We start from the raw sequence: 17,233 nt of genomic DNA, 5'->3' as shown, positions 1-17,233 counted from the left end.
TAAATTTTTTGTAGAGACTGTTTTTTCCTAGGTTGCCCAGGATGGTCTTGAACTCCTAGGGCTCAAGCAATCCTCCTGCTGTGGCCTCCCAAATTGCCGGGATTACAGGCGTGAGCCACTGCATCCGGCCTCATCTTTTATGATGACCTGTCAAGTTCTTTATTGCAGCATGTGAGGAATGCTTGGTGACTGCTGCTGATGCAGTGGCTGCCACACCGGTCTTCTGCCTGGTACAGAATGTAAACGTGCTGTGGGAGCTACGTGATATTTTGAGTGAATCTGCACGGTTATACTTACCAAGGCCATGTCTGTGTGTGGACATAGGTGGCATCACACTCCAAGTTTTTGTTTTGGGGTTGTAGCACTCTACAGTATTCAAAGTCTTCAGTCCATCTCTTCCTCCAACCACATACAGTTTGTCATCTAGCACTGCAACACCGAACTGTAGCCTCCTTCCATTCATATTTGCTACTGGAGTCCACATATTTGTACGGAGATCATATTTTTCAATACTTGTTGCTCCTTCATAGTAATATACAGAAGTTATATAAATAAAAATTATACCATAATTGGTAATTTTATGAAATTACAGATACAAAAATATAATCTTATTAGCATTGAGAATAATAATTTTATTATATTTCATGAAGGTCCTGCATGATCTAGCCTCTGCCTAACTCTGTGTCCTCGACTCTTACTATTCTCCAGGGCACACACAGGCCCCAGTAAGAAAAGGTCAAATGGACAAGGATTATCTGTCAAAGGAGGGTGAGAAACAAACACCCAGAAGTGGGGGGAAAAAAAGCAGAGGCTTAGTTAAGTGTCATGGAAGCCAAAGGAAGAAAGTTTATAGCAGTAGGTCTGCTAACAGTATCCCACTGAAAGGATCAAATAAGATGAAGACTAAGAAGTATTATTGGATTTAGCTACATGGAGGTCATTGATGACTTCAGTGGGAGGTTCCTTATTGAGTGGTTGAGATGTGACTGGGAGGTGAGGAAATACAGACAGTGCGCGTAGAAGATTCTTCTGAGAAGTCTGGCTATCAAAGTAAGGAGAGGTAGAAATTACTAGAAGAGTTGAAGAAAGTTTTGTTTTGTTTTGCTTTTAAAATTTGAAAACTCAGAGTTTGCTTAAATGTGAATGAAAAGGATCTGGTTGAGAGGAAAGCAGCTAAAAATACAGGAGATGAAAGAGATCAGAATGAACATAATGAACCATGTTCATTATAGTTCGTGGGGAGGCAGGAAAGCACAGCACCCAGGGCACAGGCAGAAGAGCTGGCTTTCACAGGAGGAGGGGAACATATTCTACTGCAATAAGCAAGGATAGGGTAAGTACAGATCAGGTACTTTGGAAACTATGAGGGTAAGGAATTCAGGAAGTTGCTGCCTGAAGGCATCTATGTTTTCCTTTCTTTTTTTTTTAAGAATTGGAAGATTCCAGGACTCCTTTGTTCTCTTTGTGAGTTAAGATGAGCGGATGTTTAAAAAAAAAAAAAACCCTCTAAAATAAACCTAACCCCCAATTGTGAAGAGTTCAACTAGAACCCTCCTCTCTCTTCTAAGCTTCTAACACATCAAGTAAGCAGTGCTAACCTTACAGAATTATAATCATGACTAACACTTATTCTAAAGTATTTGTTATAATTTGGTCATCAGAGCACTAGTATTATTGATAATTTCCTAAAATTTAGAAATAGTTTTGTTATACATATGGATTTTCTCATGTTAAAGTTTTTATTTACCCTACAGAATTCTAAATTATTTGGGATAGACAGCAAGTCTTTTTCTACCTCTGCATGCATGCATATATATATATATATATATATATTTTTTTTTTTTTTTTGAGACAGAGTCTTGCTTTATCACCCAGGCGGGAGTGCAATGGCATGATCTTGGCTCACCACAACCTCCACCTCCAAGGTTCAAGTAATTCTTGTACCTCAGCCTCCCAAACTGGGATTAGAGATATGTACCAATCACTCCCAACTAATATTTTGTATTTTTAGTAGAGACAGGGTTTCACTATATTGGCCAGGCTGGTCTCAAACTCCTGGCCTCAAGTGATCCTCCCACCTCGGCCTCCCAAAGTGCTGGGATTATAGGCATGATCCACTTTGCCCAGCCTTCACCTCTGTATTTTTCACAGCACCAAATAAGAGTCCCTTATACATAGTATAGCTATTCAAAAATATGTTTGAGTACTTTTTCTTTATAGTTTCTAGCTATAGTGAGGTTTTTTACTCATATGCTTACATTATAATAGTAACAGACATAGTAATAGTATATTTAATTACTCTAAATTTGATCTTAAAATATCATTCCTGCCATCAAATAAATCAAATCAAATTAGAAAATTCCCTCCAACAAATAAAAAGCTAATCATCTCTCTTCACAAATATATTTAGGGAATACTTTTCTTTTGAATTTTAAGTTATTTCTTTTAGATCTAGTTTACTAAGCAGTATCATATTCATATGAATTGGTAACTAAAAGTTATTTTGCTAATTTGAAACATAAAAATATTAAAACATAGTCTCAGGTATATATATTTAATATATATTATGTTATATTTAATATATATAATACATTTAATATATATTTAATATATATTATAATACATTTATTATGTATTATGATATATTTAATATATAATATTAAATATAATATATAAATTATATATTTATATATAGTATATGTTATATCACATGTAATATATAATATATATTATATATCATATGTATCATATATTATGTAATATATAATATTATATAATATATTACATATATTATGTAATATATAATATATGATACATATGATATATAATATAAATTATATATAAAAATTATATTATAAATTATATATAATATACTATAATTATATATTAAAATATATATTATTATATATAAATATATATTAAAAATTATATAATTATATTATAATTATATATTATAAATTATATTATATAATATAAATTATATTATATATTATATGTATTATATATTATATAGATCATATATATATTATATATTATATAATATGTATTATAATATATAATATATAAATATAATGTTAAATATAATATATATTAAATATATACATATTTAAATCCAAATATCCAAAACTAACAAAAGCCTAATAATTGTAAAATTTTGTGTAAAACCTTGGGGCTTCCCTAATTTATACCAAAGAATTAACCTTTTATAAAAGTAAGCACAAATATACTCTAACATTTTCTGAGTGGCTATTTGGAGCCAGTATTCACTTATTTGTTTGGCCCTATACTAAACAGATATATGAAGGAACCAAGAGTCCAATGGTCAGACTACCATCCGACTAAGGAAAACTGCTCTTCATTATAAAGATGGGAAATAAATTAGGGCCAGGCAGATAGCTTGAACAGGATAGGTCAGAGTATTTAATTATTAAAAAATACTCAGAAATAAAGTTGGTCAAACAGAAGGGTCAGATTAGAGAAAGTCTTAAATGAGGCATTTGCATCTTATGTGCTAAGAAATAAAGACTGCTGGAGTTTTTGAGCAGAATAATGGCATGTTCATTGAAGAGTCAATGGAGTAGAATATCATCTCCAAAGCCAAAATGCCTTTTTGAATCTTGATCTTATCACCAATTAGTTGTGTAATCTTTGGAAAGTTACTTAAGTTCTCCCAAGTCTTAGTTTCCCTATCTATAAAAAGAGAACTGTTATGAAGATGAAATGAAATAATATAGGCTAAGTGCTTAGCATAATGCCTGCCACATATTAACAACGTAATGGATGCTATTCCCTCTAAATTAACATGGCCAAAATATGTAGGCTGACGAAAGGCTAACTGGAATTAGAAGGATGGCAGCAGAAATTTGGAAGAATTAGATATAAGACCCATTTGAAAAAAGACCTGACGACTGTCAGAATGTAAGATTTCAGAGAGAGAGAGAGAGAGAATGAGAATTGTTTGCTTTGGGTGCTTAGTATCTAGTCCCCTTCCCAAGCTTGGGGAATTTTCCACTGTATGTATGAGCCTTTATGGGAAGCAGGAACTCATCTCCTAGAAAGCTGAAAAGACAGATACACATTTTCCTTGCCATGTACCAAGGCAAGTTTCCTTGCCTTTCCATGTACCAAGTTTGAGTTAAAAGCTGAGCAGCATGACTTATAATCCTTGTGGGAAGGAGGGGGGAGGGATAGCATTAGGAGATATACCTAATGTAAGTGACGAGTTAATGTGTGCAGCACACCAACATGGCACATGTATACATATGTAACAAACCTGCACGTTGTGCACATGTACCCTAGAACTTAAGGTATCATAATAATTTAAAAAGCTGAGCATCAAATAGATATTTCATACAAGTTGGAAATATGAGAATAAAATCAAAGTGAGGGTATTATACATAAATATAGAGATAACAGTTAAAGCCTTGAAAAGGAGAGAAAAAGATAGAGGGAGGAGAGTGCTAGTAATGACTCTACAAAAGCTAGCACCAGCTCCAGGTACACAGATGACAATAAGTATTTGCAGATTATCTGAACAATGGAAAATCTTTTCCAATGTTGAAATATTTATACTGTAACCCTAATCAGTTATTTATTTCTGTACCATGCAGTCATCAGGCCTATATCTAAAACTTAAGCATCTACAAATAAATAGCACTATGTTATATGTATTTGGGTTAGAAAGTGGTAGTCAGGGGGTTGCTATTGAATGGTCATGGAAGGCCTCCTTGATAAGTTGTCATTTGAGAGATTTGAGTGAATAATTTCTGCTAGGCACTTCAATATCTAGGGGCAGAGCATGCCAGTGAGAGCATCAGCTAAAGTAATATCCTGGATATGGATAAAATGTTTGGCCTGTTAGATGAATGAAAAGGCCAATGGGGTTGAAATAAAAGCATCAGTAAGGGAAAAAGTATTAACAGAATGAGCTGACATCAGATCAGAGAGGTAGCCAGAAGTCAAAGAGAGATTGTCAGGAGATTGCAGACTGCTAATGCCAGGAGTTCAAAGGGGGAGATCAATGCATATTGAGGGATAATACACAGAAAGCTACTAGCATAACACTGGCGACCAGCAGGAACTGTGCATAGTGTTTATTGCTATTATTTTTAATTATTATTTTTTCTTTTGAGATAGACTCTTGCTCTGTTGCCCAGGCTGGGGTACAGTGGTATGATTTCTGCTCACTGCAATCTCTGCCTCCCAGGTTCAAGCAATTCTCCTGCCTCAGCCACCCAAGTAGCTGGGATTACAGGCAACTGCCACCACGCCTGGCTAATTTTTTTTGGTATTTTTTAGTAGAGATGAGGTTTCACCATGTTGGCCAGGCTGGTCTCGACCTCCCAACCTCAAGTGATCCACCCGCCATGGCCTCTCAAAGTGCTGGGATTACAGGCATGATCCCAGCCTATTTTTAATATTAATAATAACTTGTGAGAGTGGTACAAAGAATTCTTAAGATACCTTTGACCCAGATTTCCCAAATGTTTACTTTTTACTGTATTTGCTATGTAGGTATTTTTTTTTTCCTGAACTGTTTAAGAGTAAGTTGTGGCCTGGTGCACTGGTTCACAGCTGTAATCCTATCGTTTTGGGAGGTTGAGGCAGGCAGATCACTTGAGGTCCGGAGTTTGAGAATAGCTGGTCAATATGGCGAAACCCTATCTCTACTAGAAATACAAAAATTAGTCAGGCATGTGTGGTGGCATGTGCCTGTAGTTCCAGCTACTCAGGAGGCTGAGGCAGGAGAATTGTTTGAACCCAGAAGGCAGAGGATGCAGTGAGCTGAGATAGCATCACTGCACTTTAGCGTGGGTGACTGAAAAAGACTCTGTCTCAAAAAAGCAAAAAACAAAAAAACAGTAACTTGCAGAAATTATGGCATTATACCCCTAATACTCAGTGTATCTTCCTCAAAATGAGAAATTATCTTATAAGACCAAAATACAATAATCAAAATCTGGAAATTAACTTTTTTTTTTTCTTTTTTTTCGAGATAGAGTCTTGCTCTGTCACCCAGGCTGGAGTGCAGTGACGCAATCTCGGCTCACTGCAACCTCTGTTTCCTGGACTCAGGTGATCCTCCTGCCTCAGCTTCCCGAGTGTAGCTGGGACTATAGGCGTGTGCCACCGTGCCGGGCTAATTTTTTTGTATTTTTGGTAGAGACGGGGTTTCACCATATTGCCCATGCTGGTCTTGAACTCCTGACCTTAAGTGATCCACCCACCTCATCCTCCCAAAGTGCTGAGATTACAGGCGTGAGCCACAGTACCCGCCTGAAATTAACGTTTATGCCACGTTATTATCTAATCTACAGACCTTATTTGGATTTTGTCATTTGTCTCAGTTATGTCCTTTACAGGAAAAGAAAATCCAAGATGATGCATTATAATAGCTGTCACATCTCTTTAGTCTCCTATAATCTGGAACAATTTCTGAATCTTTTTTTTATTTCATGACACTGACATTTTTGAATACTACAGACAGATAAGTTATTTTGTAGACTATCTCTCAACTTAGATTTGTTTCCTCCTCATGATTAGATTCAGGTTATACCTCTTGGCAAGGACGGCATAGATGCGTGGCTGAGTTCTCCGTGCATCCTGTCCTGCACAATGCTGCTGCTTAGTCTGATTTCTGTCAACATTATCTTTGATCATTTGCTTAAGTGCTGTGTGCCAGGTTTTTCTACTGTAAATATACTATTTGTATATTTGTAACTAGTAAACATGTGGCTGAGAGACACTTTTAGACTAAGTATCCTGTTGTCAAACTTTTCCCACTAGTCTCAACATCCACTGATAATTCTCGACTGAATTGGTTATTGGTGGTTACTAAATGGTAACTTTTGTAATCTCATCTTTCCTTCTATATTCATTCATTGGCATTCTTCTGTAAGGAAGAGCTTTCCTTTCTCCCTTATTTGTATAGGTGTGGAACCATGAATACTTACTGATTTCATAGGTTATAATCCTTTACTATTATTTATTTTGATGCTCAGATTATCCCAGATTTGGACAGTAGTAGCCCTTACAAGCTGTTTCCTGTGTCTTTTGACCTGTCTCCATCATTCTTTGACCACTTCCTTTTTTCCGGTCTAGAGGATGTTACACAATTGTCTGGTACTTTTTCTGCCCCTGTCCTGCAACCAGCCATTTCTCCAAAGAGTTCTTTGGCCATATATGTACTTATTAAAATATCTTTTTCTTTGTTCCTCCCTCCCCCAAATAAAAGATTATTTGATACCTTTCGTTGAATCGATTCCCCCAACTGCAAATAATGTACCAACAGTTGACTTCCTAGGTTTTGTCCGAGGGCTCTGTAACATGGGTCGTCTCTCTGGTAATAAATGGTACTTCATTGCTTCCATAATGAGTTTCTGACATTCTATATCATCCCGAAAAAGTGCATTATTTTCCATGTCTGCCAGGAACTAGAAAAGAATAGCGGTGGGTATGTATACTGAATGACTAAGAAAATGGTAGGGTTTACAGAAAAAAATGACATAATTATCAAACGGATTTTTACATATTTTTTAAAAATTCAAGCATAGGCACTATTTTTAACTAAAATATGCAACATTTACAAGATTTACATTTTAAATTTCATTGAAAAAACATGAGTAGCATAAATGGTATACTCTAAAATCTCAGTACTGTAGTGCTTATCTCTGGGTAGTAGGAATACTGGCGCTTTTTAAATAAAGTTTTTTTTACTACTTTTCTATAATTTCCAGATTTTCTAAAATAAATAATTTTACTATTAAAATCAGAACTAATTCTAATGGAAGAACAATTATAAGTGGGAGTTGACTAATTATGCTGCGTTAACTTTGCTAAACAATGTCCAACTAACAACTGCAAAAGCAAAAGTTACCAATTTCTCAAGGGACAAAGAACTCCAAACAGTGATTGGTTTAAAAACATTAAAATCCCTTTTGTGTCACTGAATCCAACTTTATATATTTATATAACACAAATACAATTTTTATATGTTTATATAGCACACATACGATTACACCTTGTCTTTTAAAAAATGATAGTCTTTTAAAAAATAAAATGAAAATACGATCACACTGGAAATTAAATAAAACAAAAAAAATTTAAAATCTTTTCCTTTTGTGCTTGGTTCTCCATCCCCCCTCCCCATCCTGCAATTCTTCCCTGCCTTATAAAGACAACCTGGTGTGCAGTCTTTCATATTTTCTTCATATTTATGCAATCCTCTGCTGACATAATTCTCATACATTTATATGTATAACATATATAAATACATGTAGTAATTTTTACAGTTTTTTCTTTTAGTAATTGTTTTATTATATGCTTTGCTGCATCTTACCATCTTTACTCAACATTATCTCACGAAAATTCCTCCAGGTCTTCTGAAAAGGTATAGTTCTGATCTATTCTTTTTTTTTTTGAGACGGAGTCTTGCTCTGTCGCCCAGGCTGGAGTGCAGTGGCACGATCTTGGCTCACTGCAAGCTCTGCCTCCCAGGTTCACGCCATTCTCCTACCTCAGCCTCCCAAGTAGCTGGGACTAGAGGCGCCCGCCACCACATCCAGCTAATTTTTTGTATTTTTAGTAGAGACGGGGTTTCACTGTGTTAGCTGGGATGGTCTCGATCTCCTGACCTCGTGATCCGCCCACCTCAGCCTCCCAAAGTGCTGGGATTACAGGCGTGAGCCACCGCGCCCGGCCTGATCTATTCTTTTTAATAACTGAATAATACTCTATAGTATATAGATATGCTCATTTTTTAGCCATTTCCTTATTACGGACATTAACTTTGTTGCAGTATGTACATACATATATTCATATGTATATATACATACATGCATATGTAAATATACTTTTTCCTGCTACTAAAAACAAGTCCAGTACAAAAGTCCTTATGATTAATTTTTACCTTTATAGGATAGATTTCTAAGAATTGAATTGATTGCAGGTGGGTCAAAGTATATATGTATGTATGTATGCATGTGTGTGCACATATATGTGTATCTGTGTGTGTCTATGTGTATGATCAATGTTGTCAGATTATTTTCCAGAGTGGCTCACATTCCATTATAGTCATGTATAATAAAGTGGCTCACATTCCATTTTTTATATATATAGAGAACCATGTATACATATATATATCTAGAGAGAGAGAGAGCGCCCTATACATATAGCCATGTATATAACCATATATATGTATATATGGCCATATATATGTGTGTCTATATATAGAGACAGCCATGTATAGCAAAGTAGCTCACATTCCATTATAGCCATATATAAGAGCACAAGACCACAACATTCCTGCCAGGAATAAGTGTTTTAGCTCTTTTTGTTAATGATATCATATTTTCCCTTTAATTTGAATTTTTCTGATAAGTGAATATAAGCATTTAAAAATATTTTGACCATTTGTACTTTTTTCTTCCTTTATCTGCCTCCTTTTGTCTACTATCTTTTGATTAAAAATTTGTAAGAGTTCCTTATAATACATACACTAATCCTTTATTTTTCAACTGTATTTTTCTAGATTTTTAATCATTTGTCTATTAAGGTTGTTTCATAATACTTTTGCTATTCAAATAATTTTTCATTTTTAGGTCATCAAATATGTGTCTTTCTTTTCATAGTCCTGCTTCTTAGAAAGTCTTTCTGCTTCAGTTTGTAGATGTAGTCTCCTGGATTATCTGGCAAGATTTTATTGCTTTCTTTCATTTAGGCCAAGGATCCATGTGAAATTCATTTGTTTTGGAATTAATGTTTAAAAAGAGTAAGAGTGGAGGAGCATTTTTATTTTCTTTAAGATCAAGAGCCAGTTCTGTACTACTTATTAAATAACCCCCTTCATTTCCAACTGAATTGATTCTTGGTCATATATTACATTCCATAAATAGATCTCAAGGTATATGAGGTTTGTTTTTTTAATTCTTTATTCTGTTCTATCGATCTATTTGTCTACTCCTATTTCTAAATAGCATATTTTATTACAGTGTCTTTATAGCATATTCTGATACCCGATATTTTTAGGTTTTCCCTCCCTGTTAACTTTCATAGCTTTCTTGGCTATTATTGTGCCTTTATTTTTCATGTAAACTTAAGACAAATTTTTCCAGTTTTTTTAAATCCTGATTCTCTTGGAATTCTAATAAGAACTTAAATTTATTTATTAATTAAATTTATTAATTTTATTAAGTTTTGGAGAACTGATGTTTTTATATTAAGTCTTTCTGTTCAAGAAGCCTTTCCATTTGTTGTATAGCTTTCTACATATTATACCTTTCTTGATTATACATTTCCTATATATTTTATTATTTTCATTGCTATTGGGAATGGGTTTTAAAAGTTTATTTCATATATGTTTTGCAGGAGAGAAAATCTACTGATTACACTTGTATTAACCTGTTACTTTACCAAATTCTCTTATTAAGCTCTATGTGTTATGCAAATAATCATAACTGTCACCAAATAGGGATAGTTGAATATCTTTTTCTAATGTGTATGCCAATTATTTTATTATTGCAATTGCTAAAGCCTTCTAAAGAACGTTAAATAATTAGGATGATAGAGTATCTTGTTTCTGGTTTGAATTGATATGGTTTTAGTGTTTCATTATTTAGGACAATAGTTGCTGTAACATTTAGGAGACAGGATGTCTCATTGTTGCCCAGGCTGGAGTGTGGTGGCGCAATCTCAGCTCACTGCAACCTCTGCCTCCCAGGTTCAGGCAATTCTCCTGCCTCAGCCTCCTGAGTAGCTGGGATTACAGGCCTGCACCACCACATCCAGCTAATTTTTGTATTTTTAGTAAAGAAGGGCTTCACCATATTGGCTAGGCTGGTCTTGAGCTCCTGACCTCAAGTGATCCTCCTACCTTGGCCTCCCACAGTGCTGGGATCACAGGCATGAGCCACCATGCCTCGCCCCTTCATAGGTTTCTTAATGATCATTTCAGTATTCCTGGAAAAAGACCTTTCTGGTCAGAGTGTATACTTTCGATACACTGCGGGTTGTATTTGACTATATATTTCTTTACAATTTTATTGGGGCATATTTTACATGTCCTAATTTATCCATTCCAAGTACACAATTCAGTGATTTGTAGTAAATTACCAAGTTGTGGAACCATTACCATAAAACTGTTCTGAAACATTTTCTTCACCTCAATTACATCCCACATGCCATTTACTGTTGATCCTCATTCCCGTCTTCTGTCCCAAGCACTAATCTGTCTCTACAGATTTGCTTTTGCTGGACATTTCATATACAGAGAATCACAATATGGAGACTCTGGTGTCTTGCTTCTTTCCCTTAGCATACTTTTGAGACTTGTCCCTGCTGCAGCTACTCGTATCAGTGCTTCATTTCTTTTTATCGTTGAATAATATTCCACTGTTGGTCTACTCCTCATTTTATCTATCCATTCATCAGTTGATAGATGCTTCTTAGGTTGCTTCCAGTTTCAAGCTATTATGGATAAAGCTGCCAAGAACGTTTATGTACAAGTCTTTGTGTGGATATATTTCTCTTGGGTAATTATTACCTAGGAGTAGAATTGCTGGGGCATATGGCAAATTTATGTTTAACTTTTTAAGAAACAACCAAACTGTTTTCTAAAGTGGCAGCACCACCTTACATTCCCACCAGCATTGTACGAGGGTTCCTGTTTTTGCACATCCTCACCAATTGTTAGTTTGTCTCTATTTTAGCCATTCAGGAAGGTGGAAAATGTGGTTTTATTTTGCATTTTCCTAGTGACTAATGATGTTGATGATATGTTCATGTTTTTATAGAGGAAGAGGGAAACAGTCTCTAAAAAGAGTCACTATAAAAAAGTTGGTGGCATTTGGGAACTAGCACTGCATACCAAAGGCAAAAAAGCCAAAATAAGACATAAGTCCCCTGACCTACACCAGAATTTACATTTTGGTATTAATTACTCCACATTTTTTTCTATGCATACAAAACATAGTTATACTTGTCACAGAAACCATTAGTGAATATGCATAAAGTTGGCTCATTAAGGTTAATTTTAATGTTTATGTTAATTCTATTATATACAATTACTTTAGTCATTTCTAAATAAAAATATGTGAAAAAAATGTAGAAAGTAAACTCTTGGGAGACTCAATAGTAACTGCAATTTGAAGCAAAGTATATTTCCTAATATACAGATAGTATATATAAATTATGAATAAGTAGGATTAATTACATTTGAATTAAAAAAGTCATTAATCTAAGTATCAGATTAATCAAATGGGAGGAACCAGATATCATTTAGAAAATTATTCAGAAGACACTGAGAGAAAACTACAAAATATATACTCTCATGTACTCTGCATTTTTGGTGAATACTAAATGCCTTCTCTGCTATAAAAGAAGAGCAAATTATTAAAATGAAAGCATTCATAATACAGGAACAAAGTTTCATTTTGTAAATTTTTATCCTCATTCATATTTGTTCACCTTATGACTACTGCTCTAAAACTGTCCCCTCAAACACAAATAGAATGTGAATAATTTATGAACTCTATACATGTTAAAAAAATGTTTTGGAGGCTTGGCAAGGTGGCTTATGTCTATAATCCCAGCATATTGGGAGGCTTAGGCAGGAGGATCACTTGAGGCCAGGAGTTTGAGAGCAGCTTGGGCAACAAAATGAGACCCTGTCTCTACAAAAAATTTAAAAAAAAAAACTAGTCAGATGTGTGATGGGGCACAGCGACTGTAGTCTCAGCTACTCGAGAGGCGGAGGTGGGAGGATCACTTGAACCCAGGAGTTTGAGGCTGCAGTGAGCTATGATTGTGCCACTACACTCAAGCCTGGGTGAGAGAGTGAGACCCTGTACAAAAAAAAAAAAAGTTGTTTTAGTATCAAGACCTTGTAAACCAAAAGAATGCGAAAGGTAAATACTGACTCATTTTATATTTCCGACTTTCTTTAGAAAACAATACTAAACTGAGAGTAGAGTAGCAGAGACTCAGATACTTATAAATTCAGGCTAAATATTGAAAACATTTACAATTTAGGTGTCAAAATCTTTTAAATAATGTATATATGTTCTAGTATTTCTAGTCACATGGTTTAAAATTTGATCAAATTGAAATGTTTGGAATGCTTTCAAAAGTAAGATAAAATCAATCACAGTACTTTGAGAAGCTGAGATGGGAGGATCACTTGAGTCCAGTAGTCGAAGACCACTCAGGGCAACATGGTGAGACCCTATTTCCACAAAAAAATTTTAAAAACTGGCTGGGCACCGTGGCTCACACCTGTAATCCCAGCACTTTGGGAGACCGAGGTGGGTGGATCTCTTGAGGTCAGGAGTTCGAGACTAGCCTGGCCAACATGGTAAACCCTGTTTCTACTAAAAATACAAAAATTAGCCAGGCATAGTGGCATGTGCCTGTAATCCCAGCTACTCAGGAGGCTGAGGTACGAGAATCGCTTGAACCCAGGAGATGGAGGTTGCAGTGAGCAGAGATCGCGTCACTGCACTCCAGCCTGTGCGACACAGCAAGACTGTATCAAAAAGAAACAAACAAACAAAAATTTTAAAAACTGGCTGGGCATGGTGCTGTTGGTGGTGTGTGTCTGTAGTTCCAGCTACTCAGGAGGCTGAGGTGGGAGGATCTCTTGGGCCCAGGGGATTCAGGCTGCAGTGAGCCATGATCATACCACAGCACTCCAGCCTGTGCAATAGAGTGAGACCCTGCCTCAAAATAATAAAATAAAATGACCATAAATACTTCTCTTCTGGATTATTCAGAGTTTTTAAAAAAGTCATACAAAGATCGGGCACGGTGGCTCACGCCTGTAATCCCAGCATTTTGGGAGGCTGAGGTAGGTGGATCACCTGAGGTCAGGAGTTTGAGACTAGCCTGGCCAACATGGTGAAACCCTATCTCTACTAAAAATACAAAATTAGTTGGGCATGGTGGCTTGTGTCTGTTAATCCCAGCTACTCGGGAGGCTGAGGCAGGAGAATCTCTTGAACCCAGGAGGCAGAGGTTGCAGTGAGATAAGATTGTATCACTGCACTCCAGCCTGGGCAAAAAGAGCAAAACTCCGTCAAAAAAAAAAAAAAAAAAAAAGCCATACAAAAATGATCATCAGGCATTATTTCCTATATTATTTTAAGAATCTACTGTTGGAGACACTATGATAAAATTACTGCATGTAAGTTGAATCCCTTCTAGCCAGGGTAAGTGGAATGTTTCATATTAACAGAGTAGGATAAAATCTCATTTAGTTGGTATCACTGGAAAAGGAGCTATTTCATAAAAATAAATTCTCTTGGTAACCAGACCTAATCTGAATTTTAAAAATATTAGTCATTTATTATTTGATTGGCATATGGCAATTTAATAATTGTTATATTTTCCTACCTTTTAAAATAAAACATACAGGATACAATCCAACACTTTCTTCATTATTTTAGTGTCTACTTCAAAACTTTATTATCTGATAACTCTAATTCTGCAATCTTGCCATTCACTTTTGGCAATGAAAAAAAACAACCCTGCCAGTATCTCTAAATGTCACAGTACTGCAGCACAGTATTATCACTGTAGGAAAGAAAAACGTTCTGAGAGGTAAAGTAACTTGTTTAAATTATACAAGGCAATGTGGCTTCCATCACCACTACTATGGTGGACAATGGTTCTCACACTTGAGGATGCATCAAAGCCACTTGAAGACTTATTAAAACACCATTTGCTAGGCCCCAGCCCCAGAGTTTCATATTCAGTAGGTGTGGGGTGAGGCCTAATCTGTATTTCCAAGAAGTTCCAAGTAGTGCTGATTTTCCTGTTAGGGATCACACTTTGAGAACCACTGGGCTAATCCACTGGATTTCCCTTCCTTGTCTTCTCTGTAGCAAAGGATGATGATAAAACTTCATCCTTTTTGAAGTATGATATCAATTTTTAATAACACTCCAGTTATTTAGCCAGGTTTGGGAACAACCTCTATATATTGTGTCTCCTAGGGTTCCATCCCAAGCACTCTTGTGTACTCCTTGGCCAGTGTCATTCTCTTGCCTTTGGATTCAACAATCTAAGGAAGTAGTTTTCAAAAAAGTCTAAGGACTTCAGAGTCCTTAGACTCTAAAAGAATTAAAGGTGCCAAGAAGCTTTGGGAACATGATTCTTCAACTTCCTTCCCCATTCCCTGAATTAGCTCTTCATTCTATATTCCTTGTTTCAATCGAGAGCACCTTTTAATCAGCCTAATTGCACAAATCAGAGTCAGTCTCAATTCCTCTTTCTGTCACCATTGTGATTGTCACCATTCAATCATTAAGTTTTGTCAAACTGACCTCATAAATAGCTCTTGAGCCTGGTAATTTCTGTCTATATCCACTGCCAGAGTGTGCCTAATTCACTTGTCTGAATTCCAAAAGCCTTCCTAATGGGTTTTTGGCTTTGACCCCTCAGATCCATTCTCCACAATGCAGTTACAGTAACCTTTCTGAAATAAAATTATAATTATGCCATTCCTATTAAAAAATCCTTTAGTGCTTCCTCCTTGCTTTCAGGATAAAATTCAAACTCCTTGGCATAACTAGAGGTTCTCCATGTTCTGGTCCATTCCTCTCTTCAGCCTCATCTCTTGACTTTATCCCCTTTTATTCCTGCACTCTAGCAATGCAAACTACCTTCACATTCCAAAATACAATACATTTGCTCATGACTTCATGATGAAGTACAGCTCCTATTTCTCCTGGTTATCATACCCCCTCTTTTGGGTGGCTAATTCATAATGTGGATCAAATAACACTGTAAGAAGTTCTCCCTGCTTTCTCGTCAACCCCCCTCTTTTGGGTGGGTTACTTCCATTATTTTCAGAATGCCACATTCACGTATCTGTCACAGTCTTCATCTCATTATAATCACTGATTTATTTTTTAATCTATTTCTTCCTCCATCTGATACCATCTCCCTGCTACCTCCAGCAATTTTACACACAGTACATTCAAGAGGCAGAATGGTTGGTTTAGTGGATAAGGTACAGAACTGTTCTTGGGTTCAAGTCCCACCTCTGCCTCTTATTAGCCCTATGATGTTAGCCAAATAGCAAAAACCAGCTAAAACCACAATGCAGAAAGAGAGGAATTTATGCAATCACACTGTGATTTTGAACATATGGATTTACTTTTTTGGTCTGTCACTTCATTTGCACAACAGGTGTTGGAACAAATGATCTCCAAAACGCCTTTCAACCCTAAGAACTTATGGCTAGGATTACCATAGTATCCCGGATAAGAGATATTTTAAAGGTCTATGAGAGTTGTGCAAATATAGTATCATGAATATTTGAAACTACAGAAGTGAAGTAAATTGTCAGGTTACTTAATTGCACAGATTCGTTTCAAAGTCAAATAGGATTTTTCAGATTTGGTTTGATTTCATCTAGAAAGAATTTTTTAAAATCTGCTAAGTAGCAGTAAAAATGTAACTCCCTTTTAAAAATCTGATTTCAAGAGAAACATTTTATCATGTTACTTTTCCTGAATTATCAACTCATGCAGTTTCAGTCCTATGTATTTATACAATATTCTATTTCTGAAGAGGAAGGTCTTACAAAGCATCCACATTGATTACTGTCTCTGTAACGTAAAGAACAGTAACTTTTGCTCACAACAGCAGGAAATAATGCATTATGCTCAAGATAACTGCAAATAAGAGAACATTTATGACACTTTAAAAAAAGGAAAAGAAAGTCTGAACTTGAACAGTAACAGCTCATTCTTTTTCTGCTTTCAAAACCTCTTTCACCATTCAAGGCCTTGAGATAGGCAGCAAAGTATGCAGGGAAAATTTTTATATACTCCAGTGAAAATTGTAAAAAGGGGAAAACTATGCATGTAAATGTTATGACTGATTCCCTTGAATGCACCAACTAGATAGCTCTTAATTCTGAAATAATATTTTTATTCATAGCACATTTTATGTAATAGAGCATGTTTCTGATCCTTATAATAATCCTGTGAGATTGTCAGGGAAGACATTATCTCTACTTGACAGATGAAGAAACTGAGCTGTGTGAATATGCCAAGCCACAGAGTTCTGAAATGTCAGAGCTTTGACTACTAATATACCTTACTAATCTATATATCACCAGAATCCAATATTTTGTGGACACTTTATTAAACACGTGGCAAATAAATTAAGCTAAATTTTCTGGTGTCTAGAGTCCAGTGCTCCTTTTATTAGCAGTTTTAGTAATTCTCCT

General features: G+C 35.6%; 1 protein-coding gene across 2 annotated transcripts in view; it reads right to left on the bottom strand.

Moving 5' to 3' along the window:
- KLHL5 (kelch like family member 5) overlaps nt 1-17,233 on the bottom strand; it is a 61,135-nt gene that overhangs the window by 18,163 nt on the left and 25,739 nt on the right. For both annotated transcript variants that reach the window (XM_025386101.1, XM_025386102.1), the window contains 2 exons: nt 7,247-7,433; nt 298-522 (listed from right to left, as the gene is read on the bottom strand). In XM_025386101.1, coding sequence (XP_025241886.1) covers nt 298-522; nt 7,247-7,433 — 412 coding nt within the window. The remainder of the gene's footprint in view (nt 1-297; nt 523-7,246; nt 7,434-17,233) is intronic.

The sequence above is a fragment of the Theropithecus gelada genome, chromosome 5, assembly GCF_003255815.1.
Source record: "Theropithecus gelada isolate Dixy chromosome 5, Tgel_1.0, whole genome shotgun sequence".
Lineage (NCBI taxonomy): Eukaryota > Metazoa > Chordata > Mammalia > Primates > Cercopithecidae > Theropithecus > Theropithecus gelada.
The sequence above is the reverse complement of the archived record's forward strand: the minus strand, read 5'-3'. Positions and strand labels throughout refer to the sequence as shown.